This window comes from Thermobia domestica, chromosome 12, assembly GCF_964235325.1.
Source record: "Thermobia domestica chromosome 12, izTheDome1.hap1.1, whole genome shotgun sequence".
Classification (NCBI taxonomy): Eukaryota; Metazoa; Arthropoda; class Insecta; order Zygentoma; family Lepismatidae; genus Thermobia; species Thermobia domestica.
This window is the reverse complement of record NC_137465.1, coordinates 59278112-59302060: the sequence shown is the minus strand read 5'-3', so window position 1 is coordinate 59302060 and position 23949 is coordinate 59278112. Positions and strand designations below refer to the sequence as shown.

The following is a 23949-nucleotide window of genomic DNA, read 5'->3' as shown; positions in this document are numbered from 1 at the left end:
GGCTCAGGTGTCTTCCCATACACACAATGAATCTTAATACTTTCACTTTTAAGATATATATTTCTATCCTCTGAAGATATCTCTTTCAGTTAGTGTCTGATGAAGATAACGTTAAGTTATTGAAGCCGTTACACTACTTTAGTTTTAATAAATAAGTGTATATACTCTGGTCAGAAGTGTTAATTATTCCTTTAGTGAGTTCCAGGGTCGTGTAACTTTCACAATTCTAGACAATTCTCATTTGACAGTAGCAAAAATTGCAATTCTTAATTTTATTTGATTAATATTGAAGTTAATTGTAATATTGCTATCACTTTTCTTCTACTGTTAAGTTTTAATTATAATCAATCATTTTCCACGGTCTTAATTTTTAATATTAATTTGTTAAATTTTAAGTTATTGTTTTCCAGCTAGGTGAATCTAATATATTTTTTGATCGCAAATCAATTTACTTATTTTCCTTTACAGAATCTAGTCTTCCGACGAGGACGATAGTCATTGTGACACCAACTATAATTATATGTATAGTTTTAATTACTATTGTCATCTATCAACACAGACGTGTTGCATTAGCAAAGGTAAATTACATTTATTGTCAATTTATTGAATCAGCTTGCTTTACTAGTAAGTGTAGTAGTTACGCTTTATTATTATGCATGGTATGAAAACAAAAATAGTAAGGGTTACAGATTACCCATATTGTGAACAATGGTTTTGAGTAATTACATTAAATCATCAGCTCTATATGAAAGATTGGAACTTTAGTTTAAAAAACAAAAGAGTACAGGAACTTCCATCAAAAGAACTGTTCAATGTTAAATTCTTAAGTGACAGACTTCTGCAGAAAAACTAAGAATCGAATAATAAAATAATTGTTATAAATGAAACTTGAATAATTAAGTTATCTACGTTTAAAAATGAGTTAAATCCTAATTTATAAAGCTACAGATTGTATCGTCTTTGTCATGTTTATACTGTAATTACTAACTTGTAATCCAATTGTAAAATATCTAATTCAAAATTCAAAATGAAAGTTCTAATTTTACGAAGATTCAGGACCAATCACTCTCCATTATCAGGGGCAAGAATTAAAAGGAAAATTAAAATATCGCTACAAACATATCCAATATTTATTTTTGTTTACTCATTTTAAAATTCTCATGTAGAATTTCAAGTAGCTCTGAATACAAAAGAGTTTTAAATTAAGTTGATTGTTAAAATATTTACTTAGTTAACGAAGTGTCGGTATTCGTATATCTTAATATTTTGCATAAGTTTGAAAATTTCCTTTTCATTTCAAAGGAAGCTACACTTTCGTCCTATAACACCATAGCAAAAGCTTACCCGCTATTGGTAGTTTCAAAACTTATACACATATATTCAAGTACAATTCTGAAAACTGAATAATTTACTTCTAGTGTAGAACTATTTTTAAAAATGAATTCTTTTATTGAACATAAATCCTAATTGATATTCATTTGATATAATAATAATAATAATAATAATAATAATAATAATAATAATAATAATAATAATAATAATAATAATAATAATAATAATAATAATAATAATAATAATAATATAAGCAAGCAGATGACGTAACTAAGTTGAAAGCACCTTTTTGAAGACTGATTTTTAGTACCTTTTCGAAGGTAACATTTTCATACTAACTGTCATTACCTTATTAAGAGGTAACAAAAATAGTCATACTTATCATTGTCACAAAATATTCCACATGCAAGAAACAAACAAAATATTTCATCTCGTAAACAAAGAGAAAAAATTAAAGACTTTTATTATTGTGGCTCTCTTTATGATTAGGATAGACGACACCCAAACCAAATGGAACTAGAAAAAAATAAGTAATCAAAATTCGTACATAAGAAACTAAATGATTTTGCCTAACCCTCCAGTCCAATGAATACGTTTCCTTCTGATCATAAACTTTCGAATTATGGGGATACTTACACTGAAAATATTGTTACTTTCTGAGCACAATAACATCTACATTTTAATTACTTTCTCTATTGTAAAAACGCTTTGTGTATTAATAAAACAAAAGTGACCAAAGCATAAAATACAGAGTGTTTCAAAACAACACCGACAACGTTTGGGAGGTGATTCCTGACACCAAGACAAGACAAAAAGTATAGACCAACCTACTATCCATTTCATAAAGATAGGCCCCTGACTTCGTGGTGCTGCCATGACGTTCAGTCAAAACTTATATTGCATTGTCGTGCCTCGTTGGAACTGCTGGAATGTTGTCTTTTCAATACTTAAGACATAAAAATTTTCTTTGTACTATGTAGTGAGAAAAAAATAAAAATTAATGAAAAAGTGCGTATTTTTTCGTACTTTTTTGGTAGATCAATGTTTATAGGACTATATATCAGAAAAGAGATCACGTGAAATAATTTCCTGTGTACAATATATAGATGCATCCATTAACTGCACTAAGATGCACTAAGTTGTGAAAAATTCAATTTTCATCACTTGATACTTTTTGTGTAATTAAAACAAATGTACGACGCTCTGATCTCCTTTACCATGGTAGGTAGAAATGAAATCTTTAAGTTTTACGTCCCACGGTTATGCCGGTTAGGCTAAAGGAGACGGTGATGATGAGAGATGAGTGAAATGGTGGAATGAAGAAAGTGGGAGGAAACGGGAGAACCCCGAGGAAACCCACGAGCACGGTGTTTGTCCACCACAAAGTTCACTTGGCGGGGGCTGGGATCGAACCCGGGACCCCAAGCACCAGAGGTGAACGCTCTACCACTGAGCCACTGCGCCCCCCACCATGGTAGGTAGAGAAACGTACAAAACACTGTTCGAAAATTCGGAAGTCTAGTGTTCCAAATATTTGAATCTATTAACAAAAAAGGTTTAGTTGGTAGAGTATTTTTTTTTTTTTTTTTTTTAATTTTACTTCAACATATTCTCTGCGTTAAGCGGTGAGCCACGTTGCAGCCCAACCTTTAAATTCCCCGCGCTTATATGAAGATACAGCATACAGTAAGTGGAAGTGCGGCACCGCTGTCGTACAGTGTTGTCGCGTTCAGGAAGCCTGTAGCGCGAAGCCTACTTCATAAAGAATGTAATAGGAAAAAGTATTTATTATAATCTTTCACAACATCATAAAAATAATAATAATGCATTACACATCTCAATGTAATCAAAACAAAACGTTGAAGTAAAACACCCAAAAACTCATCTCTTAATCTAATTACTTCATTCACTTTCGTAATGGGTTTGTTGACTCATCGCTGCTCCTGCTATCTTCCTGAACACTTATTAACAATGGCTCCATTTCTACCTCAAGATCTATCAGTATACTCTTTCCAGCTTAGGAACATGTTAAAGGTTAAAAAGAAATGTAGCCTTGGCAGTCACGTGTTCACCGAAGTTCTGCGATCAATTCCCCTGCCGAATGTACAGTAACACAGAATGGGTCCTTTGTTTTCTTTCAACGAAAGAAAACAATGGAATGAGTAGCTGACGAGGGCTATATTTGCGTCTAATCACGTCGCACTGATTACGTCTGAAACACTTTCCTTCGGTTCGTAGGCGTCAAAAACTTACACACGCATATATATATATATATATATATATATATATATATATATATATATATATATATATATATATATATGGATATTCCTTTACGAGCGGCGGTATTACAAAAAGAAGAGGCAAAACTTTTAGCGATAATGAATTTGCAGAACTGATGAATGACTCCGACTCAGACGGTTATGAGTTAGTAATGAATAGTAATGACATTGATTATTCTGTGCTCAGTGGCGTATCCGGGAGTGAACAAGGTAGTAACTCGGTTTCAAGTGAACCTGAGGCTGCGCCAGGAAAGAGAGAAAAAAAAACGTGTCGTTCCTATTCAAAGACAGATTTTGATGTAGCTTGGAGCGATAAAATTCAAGTAAACGCAAAACCCCTGTTTAGTGGTGTCCCGGGAACTGATCAAAATGCTGGGCTATCTACAGAGTATTCCGCAGTTAAAAAAAAGAAAAAAATTGAGTTGATTTTGAATTGAACGTCCTGTTCAGCAGTGAGACTATATGAGACGTGGACCTACTGATAAACGTGGAATCCAAACTACAAGTACGTAGCATCCTCAAGGTGAAAGGAAGTTTTTAATAAATATTAGCATTTATTGCAGGAATGCAAATAACCACTCGCCCGGGGCGTGTGGTTCATCGGTGCGGGCGAGTATTTAATATCATATGGAAGTTAAGTAAACTATTTTTATTATGTGATGTGGGCTAGTAACTTTTTTCTTGGGCGAGTAAACTTTTGTTGCTTATTTGCATCCCTGGTTTATTGCCTGAGATATAAAGTTGGACTTTGCGTGGGAAAGTGCTTCGAAATGTACAACACTAAAGAGACGTACTGGGACTCCTAGATCTGAAGACAGATTTTCTGTGAAGTGTAAACTCAATATTACATATCAACTAAGATTGTGTCGTATAATAAAGTTTGTGCTTGTATTTGTTTCTGTGCAAGTGTATTTTGTACTGCGTGCAGTAAGTGAAAAACTGACAAAAAGCAACAAATTTTCGAGGACTATCACATGCAAATCCAAACAAAATAAGAGTTTGTTTTTCTAATTTTGAACACTTGGCACATTTACTGTATATCCTGTTAATTTTTAAGATATTGGTTCAAAATCTGTGGAGACAAAATTTTAAAAATATCTAAAAAGTGCCGGACAGTGTGCATGACAAGTTTAAATACCCGTCCGGCCGAGAGTGTATAGCGCTAGGAAAATGTGGCAACGTAGTACTCCGTATAAACTGCGATAGGAAAGGGCGCAAAGCTGAGAAAATCATAATGTCATATTTGTGATTGTTTATCTTTTAAAACAAGTCAAAACAGTTTGGTTGAAAAAGCTACTTTAAGATCTTTCTAAAAGTTTTTTCAGATTGTAAATACACCGCAGCGATTCAGAGATAATGATGTCTCACTTTTTACTGAATAACAAGAAAATTACTACGTGTTGAGTAATGAAATTTTCAGAACTTACAGGTAATATATGCATCTACATATCGTGCACAGGAAATTATTTCATGTTATCTCCTTTCCGAGATATAGTCCTATAAACATTGATTTACCAAAAAAGTACGAAAAAATACGCACGTTTTCATTAATTTCTATTTTTTTCTCACTACACAGTACAAAGAAAATTTGTATATCTTAAGTATTGAAAAGACAACATTCCAACAGTTCCAACGAGGTACGACAATGTAATATAAGTTTTGACTGGACGTCACGGCAGCACCGCCAAGTCAGGGGCCTATTTTTATGAAATGGATAGTAGATACACAAATGATTTCTTTCGGAGTTATAGGCTGTCGAAAACATGAAACTATGAAGTTCAAAAATTCATACCTCCAATGCTATGAGGCGTACAGTAGTCGGGTCAACACTTTATTTAGGAACTAGTATGTGCCTTATCCAAATATTCATGTTTCAGAATCCTGCGGTACTTCCGCAACAATTTTTATAGAGGTAGTTGGTGAGTACTTCAAATTATATGCCCGTAGTCAAACTGCCTCTATAAAAATTGTTGCGCGAGTGCCTTAGGATTCTGAAACATGTATTTTTGGATAGCGCACATATTAATTCCTAAGTAAAGGCCCGACTAAGACTGGTCCCATAGTTTTGGAGCTATGGACCTTTAAAGTTCATTTTTTCATGTTTTCGGCAGCCTATAACTCCGAAAGGAAGCATTTGTGCACCCAGATTGGTCTATACTTTTTGTCTTATCTTGGTGTCAGGAATCACCTCACAAACGTTGTCGGTGTTTTTTTGAAACTCTGTATATTAAAAGCACTCGTGTAAGTTTCAGAAATGTAAGATCGTCTTATACTGTGTGATTTCTAAATGCTAGAAAGTATTGAAATTAAATCATATTTAGTAAGAGGAAATTTGGGAAACTCAAAAACACCCTTTTGACTACTTTATTGATCAGTTGTTTGACTTTGTAAAGTAGAGAATTTCTTTATTCATGTTTAAATATGTTTCATGATCGTATATAATGAAAATATTAGAAAGTTGAGTAAGAAATATTTTGTAAACTATTTCAAGTTAATTTGTAAATGTACTCTTGTATTTACTGCGTATAGTATTACATATATTATTAGCTGTACGGTTGCTATGAGGAGAGGAGAGACTTCATTCTATCCTTGACGACATATTTCAGATCATCAATGACGGCCACAAAAATGATTGATTTCGTTGACTAGCCTTTCAATAAAGAATAATATTACATATATTGGGCTTCACTGAACTAAAACAATCACAACAAAAAAAAGTTAATTGTTACCTGTTCAACTTTCCAGAAACGAGGTGCAACATTGCAAGTCAATATGTTGTCCTCCTTCGGGAAAAAAAGTGTAGTTCTTTTAGTAGTTGTATACAGGGAAATAAAGGAGGAAGTGTTTAAGAAACGTTATAATATCTAAAATTTATTAACTTCTTCTTATAGTCCTTGGCCGACATCATGTCGGTATTTAAAGTGAATGACAATATTTAACTGCTTTCTACAAAGTAATATAAATACATATATCGCAACCTTCATTGAAGCTGTGATTGTATCCCAGAAACCACCGAATAACTTGGTCGGTTAATAAATGCAACTTACATATAAAGTACTTATATCAGTACTTGTGATTATTTTAATAGTAATAATAATAATAATAATAATAATAATAATAATAATAATAATAATAATAATAATAATAATAATAAAGTTTTCGTGGCTTGCAGGTTCGAACGATTTACTATCTTTACAAACTCATTTGTAAAGATAGTATATCGTTCAAACCTGCAAGCTACGAAAACTTTATTATTGTAAACGTTGATTTGTAAATATTATGAAAGGTTTCAAGCTGGTAATAATACCTTGGAGTCAAGCACATGTTCCAGTGTGCATATTGCACTTTGTCATCCTACATAACTGTGATTACACTCACAAATCGTCTTGTTTTGGTACATTCCAGAAGTAGATAGTGGGTCTAAAAGCAAACTTTTATACGAGGTTAAGTCATAGGTCATGAGACTTTTTTTTTCGAATGGGGCATAACAGGACAGATCGAAGATACGCGTTGGAAAGCTTGTCATGGGCCATTAAGTGACCTTACCAGAGGAAGGTTGGATGAAGGGAGCCCTCTTGGGTAACAAACAAAACACAGAAAACCGGACAACATTGGTTCATAATTGTAAGCGGAGCCGGATTTAGATTTGACGAGGCCCTAAGTTATTGAAGGTAATGAGGCCCTTTATATGTCAAGTTATCCTTTGTCAATTACAATTTGTATGCACCAGGCGCACAGCCAGAAATTTTTGTTGGAAGGAGTCCAAACTTTGGGAGGAGGAGTCCAACACTACAAGCCACTACGTCTAAGCAGTATTGAACGGGTATTATTTTGCACTCGTAAAGACGATAAGTAATTGTAAAATACTTCCACCTATATTTTCAGAAGAAAAATGATAGAATTAGATTGTTTTTGTAAGAGGAAGAGTGTAAGATCAGAGTTTCATGGTATATCAGTCATTTCCTCGTTAAACAAGTATAGTTTTATTGAGAAAGTGCACAAATGTATGTTGAGTTCGGAAGTTTTCGGGAGTCTCGACCCGGTAGAATCCCCCACCCCCGCTTGGGTACGCCCTTAGTCTGTACTAGTGTGCAGCTGCATGTTATGTTGTCATGCAACCAGTTCATGAAGAACGTAGGACTTCCACCTATGTTCGAAAATAAGCAAAGTCGGGATATTTTTTGGGAGAAGGCTAAACTTACATCATAGGAGCCTACACAACACAAAATGCTGTTGATGTATGTACATTTTGTAACTTGTTTTTTATCCTATAGTTTGAGAATGTACATTCACTATTTTGTGTAAGTTTTTTGAAGCCCGCAAGTGAGTGAGACCCTAAGCTATACTTTGTTTAGCTTATACGAAAATCCGGCACTGATCGTAAGAGCAATAGTTACACAAAACTACTTACACAGACTTTACAATTGTACACAGTACAAGTCTCGCAAGTTATTCTGAATGTTTAATGACCTTCGAAGTAGTCTCTAAGTTCATCAACGGTGCGTTACCAGCGATGAGGGAGGCGTTGAACACCGTCTACTTTATTAAAGCGCTAACGAGAACCATTTCTCGTCGAAATGCTGTCGCAATGTCTGGAATTTCCATCGTGTGATAAGACTTGAGTTTATCATTATGACCTTCTTCAAAGCATCAATGCAATGTACATATTAAAAACAATCCTTCGGGACCAAGATGGGATCACCTTTCTGGACATTCTTGAAACAGAAATGCTGCTATCAACAAGGGAAAATACTGCTTCCATCAGCAAGTATAGCTAAAAAAGTTAAAAAGAGCAATTTCATTAAAAAAGACACCCTAAAAGACGCTCCAATGAAATTTCATCAGGATAACGCAAGACAGTACAACATGCACAAGACGCAGGCACAAATTGCAACATGAAGGTGAACTTTGATGCCTCACTCAGCTTATAGTCCCGACCTGGCTCTCTCAGATGAACACCTGATTGAAAGATTGAAGAATGTTAGAACATTTGAAAACAATGACAAGTTACGTACTTCAAGAGGTTAAAATGTTGTTTCGAAAGGAAGATGCAGATTTTTTACCAAGGTGCCTTTGAGAGTTGCAGAACCAAATGTGTAGTGAAGAATGGTGGATACATTGAATAAGCCAATAGCTCTGAGTTCATACATTCCAAGTATCATTATTATGAATTATCAATTTTAAAAAGTTCTTAATGATTGTTCATTACTTATTGACCAACGCATATACATCGTGAGTCAAACAAACTTCGAAGAATTCCATTATTTCGTAAAATTCGGAGGAAGAGTTGACTTACTCTAATAACAAAATCAAATATAAACAATTAATGGACAATGCTCTTGGCATCAAACGTTCTTTGTCTAAACGATCTAATGACGCAAATTTTAATGCGTTAGTACTCACGACAGTGAAACCTGAAACTTCCATTTAGCCTATTCACTATTATAAGTAACGTATTTAAAATAGGATTTACGCATAAAATATTTACCAACCATTTGAGTATAAATATAAGGAATGGTTCATATCAGATATTCTTCAAGGTCTACGCAAATTTTCAAATTTGTGTATTTTTTTGAAGTTGTAAATGTTATAAAAGAAACGGTGAAATTATATTATTACTTTCACGCTGCGTCCTTGAGCAGCCATAATGCTTCAACAATCTTATTAGTTTACTTTTAACGACCTTATATTGGATATTTATTAAGTTTTGTATATTTTTCTTGCCGTAATCTTTGTAATAGTTTTTACTTGTACGAGTGTAGGGGTGTAATAAGTACTTATTATTTAGTTCTCTTGAATACACAAAAGATTTTCTTTTTTCAACATTTATGTACAAATTGTTTTATTGGATCTTTTGAATGAATTGCAAATCGTACTTAGATTGTTATTACAACATATTACTTAGATTGTGTTATTACAGCATATTTTATATTAAAGTTTATGAAATAAAATCTTAAAAGATTGATACATAATGTACAAATCTTTTTTTTTTTTTTTTTTTAACGTAAGTATCGTTTGGGAATACGGCTTAAAATTGTGTTTGCTCTTAAGAATAAGTTCTTGCACAGCATCCTGGCATGCTTTACATACAATCGGACGCCATTTGCATTCACGACGTCAGTCTGTACGGTTCATAGTGTTAGGGTAACTTAAAACAATCCTAACAGCATTAAAAATGACAGCTGCAAAGATTCATCGCCAGAAGGTGAGATGTATGGGGACAATGCAACGAGTGAAGATAAAGTGGGTCAGTGTTCAAGGAATGTCTGGAAATTGTCCATGACGAATCACGTTCAGGTCGGCTAGTTAATTACTAAGGATTTGGTGACGGTTGTTGAAACCAAAATTCATGAAAACGGGAGTTTCAGAATTTCAAGTTATCATCAGGGTTCCTACAAATTTCAAAACCAGTTTAAAATCATATCTAAGAAATTGCATTTCAGGAAATAGTATTAGGAATATTCTTCTTAACTGTTGAGTGGAGTCAGGAAAAGAAAAGAATTGCAAATGCGTTACATTTTTGACTCGCTATAGCAAGGAAGATAATGAATCATATCAAATCGTCACAGGAGATTAGATAAGAGTGTCCCACTTGAATTCATGGTTGAAAGAACAACTAATAGAGTGGAAATACACTAATCAATGGTAAAAGTGGAAGGAAAATAGATGATTTCAAAGCACAAAGTCAGTAACTGTGTTTCGGAATAGGTATTCTGTCTTGTTAGTGGACTTTTACCCAGGGGCGGATCCAGAGGGGGGCGATCGGGGCGATCGCCCCCCCAGAAGAGGAAACTTTATTATTTTATGTATATAAATAAAACCCACCCCAAAGTTTAGAGCCCTTAAAAGTAGCAGTATGACAACCCACCGCCCCCCCCAGAAGTCGGTCCTGGATCCGCCCCTGCTTTTACCCGCTAGGAATAATTAACACCGCTTCATGCTGTGAAACCCTAAAAAAATTTCGTCGAGTGGTCCAGAGCAATTGATGTGGAATGCTGTCAGCCGGTCTCGTAATGCTTCATGACAATGCAAAGCCACATGCAGCAGGTCAAACTCAAGATGTGATCAAATCTTCTGGCTGGGAGAAATTCAATCATCCACCATACAGTTCAGATTTTTTATCTAATGACTACACCTCGTCCGCCATCTGAAAACTTCCTGAGCGATAAGCGTGTAGTTACTGATGAAGAAGTGAAAACAACCCGTGAAGAACGGGTTATCATCACAGACCTATAAGGAGAGTATCTAACAAATTGTTGTTTGCTACGCTAGATTTTTTGAACAATTTTTACTTGTTTTGCTTTTATTGTAAAACAGATATTACTCAAAAATAACCTTCCTATTTCAATCTGAGGAAGATTTGTACAAAAAATGTTAACTAACGATGGAAACTCGTCATTTTTCTTAGTCAGTTAGGTTTAATATTATCATGGGCCACTCTTCATAGCTCCTATGATAGTATTTTACATTACTGGTTAAATTCGATTTATTCCAAGCATGAAAGCAAGAATTCGAAAAGAATATAACAATTTCCTCAACATTTGGGTCTTGCTACTTACCGAGAAAATTATATGTTTCATACTAAGAAGGACAGAAAACCAACTTCAGGAGTCAAGTACCTTTTTCTTCTTCTTAACGTTCAGAAGCTCAAAAAGCTAACATTTGTGAAAAAAAAAAGAACTTTTTCACTTTGTCATTATGAAAGTGATTTGACAAAGAAATTTGTATTTTAAATAAATTAAGGAATGATTCAATAATATAATTAGGACTCTGATATTAAGACATCATACTAAAACAATAATTACAAGTGAAGATCCGCATGGGGAAAGGTAGCATCTGCGTTCCTGGATCACACAATATTTTTCTTTTGAAGTCTAACACCCCACGATTATGCACCGAACCTAAGAGAGATGACGATGAAGAGATAAATCATAATGGCAGAATGACGGAAGTAGGAAGAAACGAGAGAACCCCAAGAAAATCTACACACACACGGTATTTGTCCACCATAAAGCTCACTAGGCATGTGCTGGATTCGAACCAGAAACTCCACATACCAGAGGTGAGAGCTCTCCCACTGGCTTACCGTGGCACCTATACGATTCTTAGTTTCGATACAATTTTATCTCGTTTTATTCAGAATTACAATATAAAAACAATCTGCGAATCAATGAAGAATTAAAAAAAAAAAAAAAAACGCACAAAGGTGCTTTCGCTGAACTGTTGCTCATCTACGGTGCATATGAAAGCGATAGTTTTGTGAATGTGATCAGGGATATTTAGGAATGAAATAGACCAGAGATTATCACCTGTTTCAGGCCTTTCATACCATTGAAAAATATAAAAGCATATATCTGGAATTTAAAAAATTGTTCAGAAATCAATACAAGTAGGAGAATTTGCATAACGTACTTTTAATAAAACAACGAAAAATAACTTGATATTGACACACATAATTTATATGGTATTCATTAATTAACCAAATTGTTTCTTGATCTCTGACCAAATTGTCTCAGTTAAAACTCCGTAATAATTTGGAACTGTATATTTAGTATTATTGTGTAGAAAGAAGGTGCATATTGTCATTCACTTTAAACACTGACATGATGTTGGATAATACGTTACACTTTAAGTTCATATAAGTTTAATAATACTTTTTTATGTCTGTTTATGTAATATATAATGTCATTTTACGTGTGTGTTGGCGTTTTCCTCCTCGATCTGAATTTGTCCAAAATATGTTCACTTGTAGTATTGCATGCTGTTTAGTAAAATTGAAGAGGTAAGATTTACTTTATTAGCTTTCTTGCTCTGAATACCATCCTATATTGCGCCTGTAGCGCAGAGCACACTTTGGTATAAGCAGAATCTACTACTTACGTCCCCACTCTAAATAAAAGTCAAATTTCGATTTTACATATTTGGTAAACTCTCATTTTCTTCTTTTGATTAAAAAAAATCCATTGAACTTCTTCTCTTTCCGTGGAGTGCCACTATCTTCATTTCAGAATACATGTTTATCCTTATTCTTCCATAAACATTGCAGAGTCAACTAAAACTATTGGTTTGTATAAATGCTAAAATTTGTAGACTAGACTTATCTGCCTTCAAACAATCAAACTTGTGATTGTATGGCTCTGCTGTAAATTCATTTTACTTACATAAAGCTAAAACTATAGTGTTAATAAAAACTGTTGTTATCATTGTCGTAGTTATACCTTGATATAATAATATGCCAGTGATTATTGAGGTTTCCCTAATCCAAACTAAATTTTGACTATCATTGTACTTACAGATTTCTGTACTTCCTGAATATTATCTGTACTTCCGAGCTTTCAACTCTGCCCTGGAGTCTTGGTTACGAAGAATAAAAACAGGAAGACGAAAAATAAAACACATCAAAGAATAAACTGGAACGGACTTAAAGGGAAGAGCTATGCTGGAAAACACGTTATCAAGTACACTGGTTAAACGTTAAATAGTGATGAAATAAGGTGCAATATGGCGGAGTCAGTTTGTACTCTCTTTTGTTCTTTGGTTAAAGATTACCAACTCGTGCTATTATGTTCGTTGTAATGTCAATGCTGTGAAAATATTGTAATTACCGCTTCCCATTCATCACTTAACAATCCCCTGTCCAAATTTAGTTTTTTAATGAATAAATAAATTTTCAAATACGAGTCTCTCTACTTCATTTCTGACCCCCAATAAAATTTTTGAATCTTCTACCGTGTGTTGTGTTTCTTGCAGATGTTTCGATAGACCTGACACCGGGCTTTCAGCTTTTCAACCTCTAATATACTCCTTGACATGGACCTTTGTTTTTCTCAGATTAACAACTGCCTTGAATAAGATCTATACATAATACGATTTCCATACAGCATTAAGACCCTCAAAACTTTAGAAAAGAACATTACCCAATTTAAGAGTTATTACACGGATTACAATGAAAAATCGGGTGTTTATGAAATGAAATGCAGTTGTCATAAGAGTTACATAGGCAAAACCTAAGGAAATCTAAAGGTCCGTGTCAAGGAGCATAATAGGGATTTAAAAGCGGAAAACCTGATATCAGGCCAGTCAAAACTTCTAAAAGAAACACAACATAAAGTAGAAGATTCAAAAATTTTATTGGGAGCCAGAAACGAAATAGAAAAACTTGTATTTGAAAATTTATTTATTTCTTAAAAAAAAAGAGAAAAGAAAAGAAAGAAAACTAAATTTGGACAAGGAATGCTTAAGTGATGAATGGGAAGCGGTAATTACAAAATTCTTATAGCCTAGGCATGACAACGAAAATAAGAGCACTGGCTGGTAACTTTTCACCAAAGAACAAAAAAGTGCACAAAACGACTCTTTCAAATTGCAGCTTACTGCGTCACCATTTGATGTTTAACCGGTGTACTCGAGACGTTTTTTCCAGCCCAACTCTTCCCTTGGTAAGTCCATTCTATTTTATTCTTTGATATTTCTATTTTTCTTCTTGTTTTCATCCTCCTTGACCAAGACTCATTTTTCATCAATCGTGGTCAAATGCTTTAGAAATGGCTTGAGTTTGTTATGTTTCAGTAGAAATTCACAGATAGAAATTCGGTAGAATAAATGTTTTTAAGTCAGATCATGTAGCGCCTAAATGTCGAGTTTCTTTTGGTATCCAGTTTTTCCCATATGGGTTAACATGTAACCAGCCCAGTGTAATCTGGTCGCTGTCCGTGGCTCGTGGTACTACCAATAAGTATCTTCCTGATACTTTAACTTACCTGGACAGGACGATGAAGGACCTCTCCAAGAAAAGGTTACAAACTGTTTCCAAATCGCTCGTCGGTCTCAATAATGAGATGAGCATTAGGCGCCGAGAGGTTCGGGTGTCTCGTCTCGAAAACCTCACGGACGATCAGACGGTCATCCAGACCATAACGCACACAAACATCACTCATACAAACAACGAAAACACACTGGATTAAATAACACTATACTTATTTATTAGAACACTATTGTATAAAAAAATAAAATAGCGAAGAGGAATGGACACAAGACTGAACACTAAATATATATAATAATTTTCGTCGCTGAAATCACACTTTGCCCTTTTCAGGCAATATAGCCCTTTATATATATATGATTATAATTCAGATATCACTACAAATGCTTCTCTCACACCATTGGCACGCTTGGGGGATTAGCACTGGGGAAAAGTTGTCTGGATCGTCCCACGATGAATCCAATTGCTGCGCCGACAATTCTGCAGCGTAAGGATGAGTCTTCAGCAAATTAGAAAAAAAGTAGAATGCTGATGTAGGAGGGCGCGTGTATAACTTACATATACGCACAAGGTCTGCGGACCTGGGACTTCACTAGTTGAGGCTAGCCGTAAGAAAACGTCCTTCACCGGCTAAATAGCTTGTGCCTTTTAACAAAAAAGTCACATTTGAAGCTCGACGCGATATGCGTGGTTACGGCTTCCAGACCTGGAGTCAAACTCTCTGAGCATCCAAGCTCAAGCTACGGGTTGCAATGATCAACTAAAAGTGTTGGCAGTTCATTTCAAAAATCACTCAGTTAACTCACCTGTATGCACATACAAACAGAATATAGAAAACAATTTATGTTAATTTTAGTCAACTGCCCATAATACACTAGACACGGCGATAACACTGGCGTGAGAAAGTACAGATAACGAACTGCAAAAACTGTGAGGCTGGTGCCACTTTGGCCACTGGGACATCTGGTCAGCCCGTATTTCTCTAATCTATTGTAATGTTTCCATAAGCGATTAAAGAAAGCACTTAATTCAGTTCCAAATAACTGCAGAATATACACTGTGCATATAATAAGTCAGGGAAAAACACTGAAATGGTTAGTCACTAACTGAAATGTTCTCAGCAAAAACAATGTTTTAAATATATATATGAAAAAATGATGAAAGACTTCTTTGTCCAACTGTGTGGGAAAGAAGCAATTCCCACCGAAGAAAGAACTTATGTGCGTTGCAGAATAAAGTATAAATCGAAAATAATGATCACTGTCTTTACGAAATATACAGGGCGTCCACAAAAATACTTCTATAACCTGGTAGCGGTTATAAACACTGTTTGGCGATGGATGTTTAGGTCATTGGCGATGACGTGACTGCTTACCTGCCGATCTTCCTCGACTTTTGCCAGAATGTCATACTCTTTTTCTGTAATTTGTAACCAACTGCGAAGAGCATCTTAAACATCGAAATTGCTAGAATGAAAGCAACTGACCCACCTTTCGACTGTTGCTTTTGATAACGTATCTTGCCTATAACAAGAACTCGTTTCTTTACGAGCCTGAGCAGTATTTGCGGCTTTATCGAAATAAACTTGTAAAATGTAGCGCAGTTTTGCAAACAACTCATTCATCTCCATGACACAATATGCTACACACATGAGATTCTAAGATTTTTTTCCAACACTTTCTGCACATCTTCTAGTGCCAACTGTCAGCTGTCAAATGGCGTTAGCCTTCAGTAGCTGCGACTCATATATCCTGAGATTTGGGACACTATCACTATCTTGTGCTCAAAAGGCTCACTACTGTTAGATAACTTGATATCAATATCACAGTCAAGTAAAATAAATATATGATTAATTGTAAGCATATGCCTACGTGTTTTCATAAAATTAATGTGAGTACGTGCTGAGATATAAGAAAATTAAGTAAGACGATTTATATGTCTATATATCCGTGTATAACAAACATTATGCTTTTATTAACCCATTCCATATCAATCACGTACGTGCGTACGTTATAATGCTTGAGTCAGCTATTAACTATACAGCCAGTAACTTAGCTGTATATGTCAGGAGTTCCCTCCAAGAATTCGTTTTTGTTCTTGTGGTATTGTGAGGCGGGTGTCTCTCAGCGCCTGATCCGTACTGGACATTTTGATATGATAGTTTGTCCAAAGATTGCAGCAATTTAACTGCGATTGGCTGCCTTACGTGATGTTTCACTGCTGTGAGAGTCGACAGGCAGATGTGTAATTTGTTTTCACTTTAGGTTTAATAATGTCAGATATTGATATAACTGTCCTGGACATGTAAATAACCGTATTTATTATACAAACACCAAGAAAGAGTAAATTTATATTAGATATATTTGTACTGATCATGTTATTTGGAAACAGAATAGTCAATTAGAGCCTGGAGTAGAGGAAGTTAAAATAAATAAAGTGTTTATTATCTTTATGTTATTTGCCTTAAATTTCTATAAAGCTTACTATTTCTAATATTAAGAATGTGTGGTTCAGATTAAAATGTACTCGTGTAGAATGATTTTAATTAATATAGTTAACTACGTAATAGATTTACTGTTTCAAAAATATAATATTCTTCTTCTGCCTTAGTAAATAAAATCTAGTACATTAGACTTCATTCTTTATTTAAATTTGTGTACCAAATTTATATATGTCGCCTTACTTTGTTCAATACGATATTGTATTTCCAATTTAACGCGGAGCAAAGAAATGACATTCCTCAATATTAATGCAAAACATCTTGCTTGTTACAACAGAGAAAGGTGCGTGCACTAACAGAGCAGGACGTGAAAATTTTTATAGAAGGAGATCCATTTACCATTAGCCCAGATCTTCCTTTGGATGAGCATGCAGACCTCTTGCCGTACAATAAAGACTATGAATTTCCGAGAGAAAAACTAAAACTTGGTGAGTTGCCTCGATTATCCAAGTTTCATTTTATTTTATTTTATTTATTTATTTATTTATTTTATTATTTTTAAAGTTAGATATAAAGAATATTCCGTAAACTTCATTCACTGCTACTGTTTCGTAAAGTAAGAAGTAGCAATATTAAATGAACAAAATGACTTAAATCTCTGTTGAATGTAGATATAGGAAGCTAGAAGGTAACTGAGAAATTTACAAAAGCTCTCAATATCTCATTGATACAATTCTCACCACTCAAGCCAGAGTAGTTAGTTGATCTCATTTATTGCAGTAATTTTGTGCATCACAAGTGGTAGTCGTTGCAGTATAAGACTTTTAACTAAAGATTTTACTTCGTTTTGTTGCTTTTCAACTTTCCAATGGAAAGAGATATAGTTCGATAACATTCAAGATGGAGAAATATTGAAACATACTGGTAACACGTAATATAGCATGGAATCTTTGCCTTTAAAGCCTTTAAGTAATGACTATATAATTTTACATAACGAAATATTTCTGTTTCTGAAAACAAAAATCATATTCATTTCTTGGTTTCAATAACTGCAATTCGTTTACTTTCTCTTTACTTTCTCTATCTCCTAACTCTTTATATGTAAGTTTTTCTATGTTTGCTAATCTTAAACTCCTTTTCTACTATGTATCTGGAGTAGTCAGGGAAATCACCACTAATCAGGATCTATTTGTATAATTTTTATGTTAATATACATCGAGATTTTGAGTACGATGTCTAATAAAATTTATTGACTCATAAGTGTAGACTGAAAATGAAATTCGTGGTAAGTGCCAAAAATGGAAAAGTTCGGTTTAATGTCCAAATGTGGGCTATGTGCCTAACACTGCTCAGTTAAAATCGGGCTGTTTAGTATTCACTGTGAAAGTGGTTCAAATAATTGTCAGAAGAATGCGCATAGGCCTATGTGCCATCAGTTCTAAAGTAAAATATGGCTTTTTACTCAACATTTTCATTTTGGCACTTAGCACAAATATTATAGTCAGTCTACATTTGTGGCCAATTTCTCTCTCAACATACGCTACCATGTTTCTATCATCAAAATCTTAGTCTTTCAAAGAACTTTGGTTAATAATTTCTGTTAGATGTAGCACAATTTTGCAGATAGAATAATAAACGATTATTGTTAAATAATCCTTTCGAAATAAAGGCTTGCTAACGTTTATAAGTCAATGTTCTAGAACAAATCGATACGAAAGAAGAAATAGTGAAAAGAAAGTAATGTATTATGGTTATAATCAGTGCGGAAATTGAAGCACTTCGAAGTGGGGGGAAGTTGGTGTGAGCCTAAAATACACTACAAAAGTACTCTTGCAGGCTAAGTGTTAACTTCTGAACGCATTCCAAAAGAAACTTTTACTCGCAGGAAAATACCCCCTGTACAATATGAAAAAGATTAAAATTTCATAGTTCACAGTATTTTTCTCACAGAAGATTTGAAAAATCAGTTTTTCTAATGTATACATAGCATATAAAGATGCTTGGGTACCCTCTGTGAGAGCGTCTCAATGAACTATAAAGATTTGGTATCATTACCAAGGGGAGAAATTCCCTCCCAAGGAAAAACAAAGGGAACGAGTTTCCGGGGAAGTGCTCAAAGGTGCCTGGGAATTTCTCCCCTTTCCCCCCTTCAATTACCACACTGGTTATAATGTTGTTCACTGCATGTTAATTATTTAGAAGTGAAACGTTTTTCAGTTTTTCTTCCAGGTGAACTGTATAAAGCTTAACTTCAGGACAGTAGGCCAACGAATATACATTCTTACAGAATTTGGAATGCCGAAAGAGTTAGTTAGATTAATTAAGACATGTTTAAATGAATCCCAAAGTAAAATCAGGTTAAGAAAATTCTTGTCCACGAGCTTTTAGGTTAAGAGTGGTCTGAAACAAGGAGATACGGTGTCGATGTTATTATTCAACTATGTCCTGCAATACGCTATAAGGAAAATCAAAGATAGCAACCAGGGTCTAGAGCTCAATGATATTCACCAGGTTATGGCGTATGCTGATGTACATTTAATAGGAGATGATAGGAGAGCAATAGAAAGAAATGCAGAGGTCTTATTAAACGCTTGCAGGGACTTGGGTTCAGAAGTAAATGCAGAGAAAACTAAATATATGGAAGTCCTTCGAGACCGTAATACTGCAAATTATGGATGCGTTAAAATCTCAAACAATAATTTCGATAAAGTGGGTAGTTTCAAATATCTAGGATCAATATTAGCAGACCAAAACCATATTCACGAAGAAATTAAATGTCGGCTAAAAGCAGGGGAATTCATGTTATTATTCAGTTCAAAACCTTTTTTCATCGCGAATTCTGTCAAGGAATTTAAAGGTTAAAATATGTAAAACGATAATCATACCTGTTGTGCTGTATGGTTGCGAAACATGGTCGATTACTCTGAAGGAAGAACGCAGACTGAAAGTGTTTGAGAACAAGATCCTAAAACGAATATTCGAATCCAAGAGGAACGGGAATGGGGAATGGCGGAAACTTCATAACGAGGAACTACATAATTTATACTGTTTACCAAACATAGTTAGAGTCATCAAATCTAGGAGGCTCAGGTGGGCAGGTCATGTAGCCAGGATAGAAGAAAGTAGGAACGCTTTCAAAGTTTTAACTGGAAGTCCAATCGGAAAACAACCATTAGGAAGACTTAGGCGCAGATGGGAGGACAATATTAAGATGGATCTCGCAGAAATAGGAATACAAAGTAGAAACTGGATCCAGTTCGCTAAGGATAGAAGCCAATGGAGAGCTTTTGTGAACGTGGCATTGAACCTCCGAGTTCCATAGGCCATAGAGTTAGTTTTTAGTTAGTTAGGCCAACGAATATACTACTTGATGACTTTTACTCAAAACATGCAATGAGCATTACAGTAATAATAGAAACAAAATCACAAATCACAAATCAAAATAAAGAGTCCATAATCAATAAAGAATCATTTTTAGTGAGGGTGTTTGGGAGTAGTTGATTACTCTGTACCTACCTCTCTAAAAATTGGTGTGCAAGTACTGGAGCATTCTTAAACACGGATATTTGAATAGTTCACATATTAGTTTCTCAGTAATGTCTTGACCCGACTATCATAGGTCCCATAGTAGTGGAGCTATGAACTTTCAAATTTCTCTTGTTTCACATTTTTGGGACTCTATAACTCGGAAATTATCCACTTTTAAGTACAGGTTTATATGTACTTTTTTTTCTTATTTTGATGTGAGGAATCTGTTCCCAAAATATTGTAACACATTTTTGTAAACCCTTTATATAGATAAATTAGATAGTTATTAAAACAAGAAGTATTAAATTTTAATTGAATTTAAGTACTATTGCATATATTACTCAGCAGAAGCTTGCTTAAATTGTGAGAGGTGTTTTTACTTTTACGTTAGCCCGTAATACAGAAATAAAACTAATTTCAAAATAACAATTCATTTGTTTCATACAGATAAGAGACAATATAACTGCGTCTTGTAAATCAGAAGAATCGCTTCTATGAAACATTAGATCAACAAGAAAGTGATCTAATATTTAAAGTTTGTACATTGCCAATTAAACGACATAGATATATTCCCGTATGTTTACTGCTACTAATTTAGAATACAACTTGAAGATTAATTAAGATTTAACAATATGAAAAATATTTATTATTTTAATTTTCACATAATTTTAGGTAAGCAGTTGGGCAGTGGAGCATTTGGGCGCGTAGTGAAAGGTGAAGCCCATCAAATTGTGAAAGGAGAGCTAGTTACAACGGTTGCTGTGAAGATGACCAAACCTCACGCTGAAATTTCACATCTAAAAGCCTTAATGATAGAACTCAAAATTTTAATTCATTTAGGAAAACATTTGAATGTTGTTAATCTTCTAGGTGCTTGTACAACTAATATTCGACAAGGTGAGTTCAAAATATTTATTTGATTATATTTTATCTTTATTTGTTTCTGTAGATGAATACTAAATGTTTAAAAATTATAAATCTTGGCTAAATCAAGGTATCTTCTTAAAGGAATATAATATTGCTTAAGGATATATTGTAATCGAACCAATAAACAAGATAATACTCGCATTATATCACTGAAGACAACACATAGTGGCTTAATTATCCTCTTTAATGGATTTAGTCGGAACCCGCCTAATATACATTATTCTCTAGCTTGAGGGTTTACTCACAACTCACATCACACACGTTATTCTCTAACTTCAGGATTTACTCGCAGCCCTCATAGTAAACATACAATCCCTAGCGAATACACTTTACTTCACTTCTAAAGGATATTCGCTTTCATCAATCCTCCATATATATATAAATATATAAAACACTCATCAACTTTATTCCCACAGACTCATAATCTATTCAACCAAGATTATATTTCTACTCCTTAAAATACCTACTTTGCATATGTAAATACTAATATGTATTCACATACTCATTTGTTATTTTTGATTTTGCTAATTGTGATAAGATAGATGTACTTAGTTTAGAAACAATAATCCTTAAGCGTAACATTATCCATACATAGTAATATTCTTATCAGATTTAGATGCTGCTATAATATCGAAACTGTTATAAGTAAAGATTATTGTTTTCAAGTTAAATGCATGTAGCTTGTCACAATTATCAATGGTAAATATAATTACATTTACAAGATACAATAGTGTTTTACTGGAAATTAGTTAGTTATTGTATAGAATTATCCTCCTTAATGTAATACATCTATTGCGATATTCTCATCTACTTCTCTTTTGCTTTCATAACATTAATCGTATCTAATGAATTTCTACTCCTCATCTTTCCTAATATTTTTCCTTCTCCATTTTCCCCAACACTTCTTTTTTTTATTCCTCTCAGTATCTAGAACTCGAGTGCTTTTAGCCGTTTCAAATCTTTTTGATATATCCATTTTCTGTTACACTAGCGCAATAACTCAGGAAAGAAGATTTTTATCCTTAACTTTTAGTTCGCGGGTCAACAAAATACGTTTTTCTTCTTTTTAAATTTTGATTTTGCCATTAATATTCTTACTTTTGTTTCCTGCTTGTATTATTAGTAATATTACTAGAAACTAGTTACATGTTCTATTTTACAACTTTCTAACTTCCATATACGGCTTAGTTATCTTTCGTTTCAATGACCATTAGTTTTGTTTCTCAATTTATTTTCATTCTATATTATTCCAGATACAAGTAAAGGCAAAGCGCAGATTAATTATTTCCATACATTACACAACAAGTAATTGTTGAATCAATTGAAATAATATTTGATATTTCATCCGTATCTTATTAGCTTTTGTATTCATTTTGCTGATGTTTCGAAAAATGCTTCAATAGCTCCGATAACGAAAACAGTTACAGTTTCTTGAAATAGATTCAAAACTAAACATTCAAAAATCATTTTAATTGATTCACTTTATATCCTCATTCTCCTCTCATGGAAAACTTCACAAAGTAAATACAGTAATTATTAAGTTTAATCAATCTTTGTATAAACAAATTGAAATAATTTAACAGAAGTAACGTCAATAATTAGTTAACTTAGAGGAACTGGCTCTCCCATAAACATCTGCTTATTTCAGCTTTGTCTCGTGCAAGCAACCGAATATTGAAATTAATGTATATAAGTTATACTGCCCAGGACTAGAAGATGAGACTTCTGGAATCTGAAGTCCTATCACCCTTGAAATACCGAGTATGATAAATATATTAGTATGGAAAACAGGAACTCCGATTTCTTTTAGATAAGCACAAAACATACAATATAAAGATAAGCAAATTAGGAATTAGCCAATTTCCATTGACTAATTTCAACTTTTTTCTCTTTTTGGATCAAAGGATCCAATATACTTCAATCAAAAATTTTCTCGTATGCCTTATATCTGGAGAACTACATACAGTGTAACCAAACCCAAACTATCATTTAACTCAGTATGATGTACTTATTCCGTAGAAAATACGAAAATTCAATTTAGGGGCCGTTCAAAAATTTCGTGGCTCCTGATGCAATGGCCAAGAATGCAATCTTTTGATTCATTTTTTGGATCATTCCTAAAATTCTTGTTTCTTTTTTATTTTGTAAATATCTTTGTATTATTACATTACTATTTTATAATTTAGCTATACTCTTTCTGTTTAATTTTGTGTATGTATTCGTCTGTACATTTGGAATTTTATATGTAGTATTGTAATTTTCTTTCTGTCTTTCTTTCTCTTCGTATATCCTCTAATTGGAAAATTTCAAAAGCTGTTCTGACTTATGCTGTTCCTAAATTTCTCCTGTCATATCGAACGAGCGTCATTTGAGATATTTAAATGATCAGAGACTTCAACAATCAAAAAGAATTCTATACATCCTACAAACATTCGATATATTTATATAAATTGATAACTTCAACTAAATAATATTCTCGTCTTTAAAGTATGTCCACTAAAAGAAAGAAAATTGAAGATAATAATAGAAATGTAATTTCTTCAATTTAAAATAAACATTATTCTTATCTAATAGTCATGATATTGTAGTTGCTACTGTGAAATTATCAAACTTATTAACAAACGCCTAAGAGAAGTGGAACACAACGTAATTCAGTGATTGTGTCTGTTTATCAAATG

The 23949-nt window shown here is 33.7% G+C and overlaps 1 protein-coding gene across 1 annotated transcript in view; it reads left to right on the top strand.

The window, feature by feature from the left end:
• The window catches only part of LOC145666471 (vascular endothelial growth factor receptor 1-like), a 223894-nt gene that overhangs the window by 152494 nt on the left and 47451 nt on the right, over positions 1 to 23949 (top strand). The window contains exons 16-18 of the mRNA XM_081733712.1: positions 469 to 578; positions 17154 to 17304; positions 21017 to 21241. Of these exons, the coding sequence (XP_081589838.1) occupies positions 469 to 578; positions 17154 to 17304; positions 21017 to 21241 (486 nt within the window). The remainder of the gene's footprint in view (positions 1 to 468; positions 579 to 17153; positions 17305 to 21016; positions 21242 to 23949) is intronic.